The sequence below is a fragment of the Bison bison genome, unplaced genomic scaffold (assembly GCF_000754665.1).
Source record: "Bison bison bison isolate TAMUID 2011002044 unplaced genomic scaffold, Bison_UMD1.0 scf7180017846039, whole genome shotgun sequence".
Taxonomy (NCBI): Eukaryota; Metazoa; Chordata; class Mammalia; order Artiodactyla; family Bovidae; genus Bison; species Bison bison.
Window position 1 is genome coordinate 22,596 of NW_011476612.1, and position 363 is coordinate 22,958.

The window sequence follows — 363 nt, forward strand, 5'->3', positions numbered from 1 at the left end:
GGCCGAGACGCTGGGACAGGGGTGCACTCACTGCAGCACGTTCAGATGCTTCTGCAGGAAGGCAACGGCGGCTGCGGGGCTGCAGCTGATGTACTTGTGGGTGAACCGCACGAACTTGCTGGCGAAGGGCACGAGGTGGCGGGAGGACTTCCTGTAGTTCTGCAAAGGGCATCGCGAGGCGGCGCTCAGAGCCAGGGCTGCCCCAGACGGAGGCTGTGTGCCCCGTCCTGCGCGCACCCCTCCCAGAGCCTCACAGCGCAGGCTGGACACCACCAGGCGCCGCCCTCTGCTGGGTCCCTGAGGCTCAGGAGTGGCCCTGGCCCACGCCCCGCAGGGGCTCCCCCGGGAGGGCGGCAGCTGGGG

The 363-nt window shown here is 70.0% G+C and overlaps 1 protein-coding gene across 1 annotated transcript in view; it reads right to left on the bottom strand.

The window, feature by feature from the left end:
* The window catches only part of LOC104987416, a gene marked incomplete at its 5' end in the record, with an annotated part of 25,669 nt that overhangs the window by 22,538 nt on the left and 2,768 nt on the right, over window positions 1-363 (bottom strand). Inside the window, one exon of the mRNA XM_010838310.1 lies at window positions 32-357. Within this exon, the coding sequence (XP_010836612.1) occupies window positions 32-357 (326 nt within the window). The remainder of the gene's footprint in view (window positions 1-31; window positions 358-363) is intronic.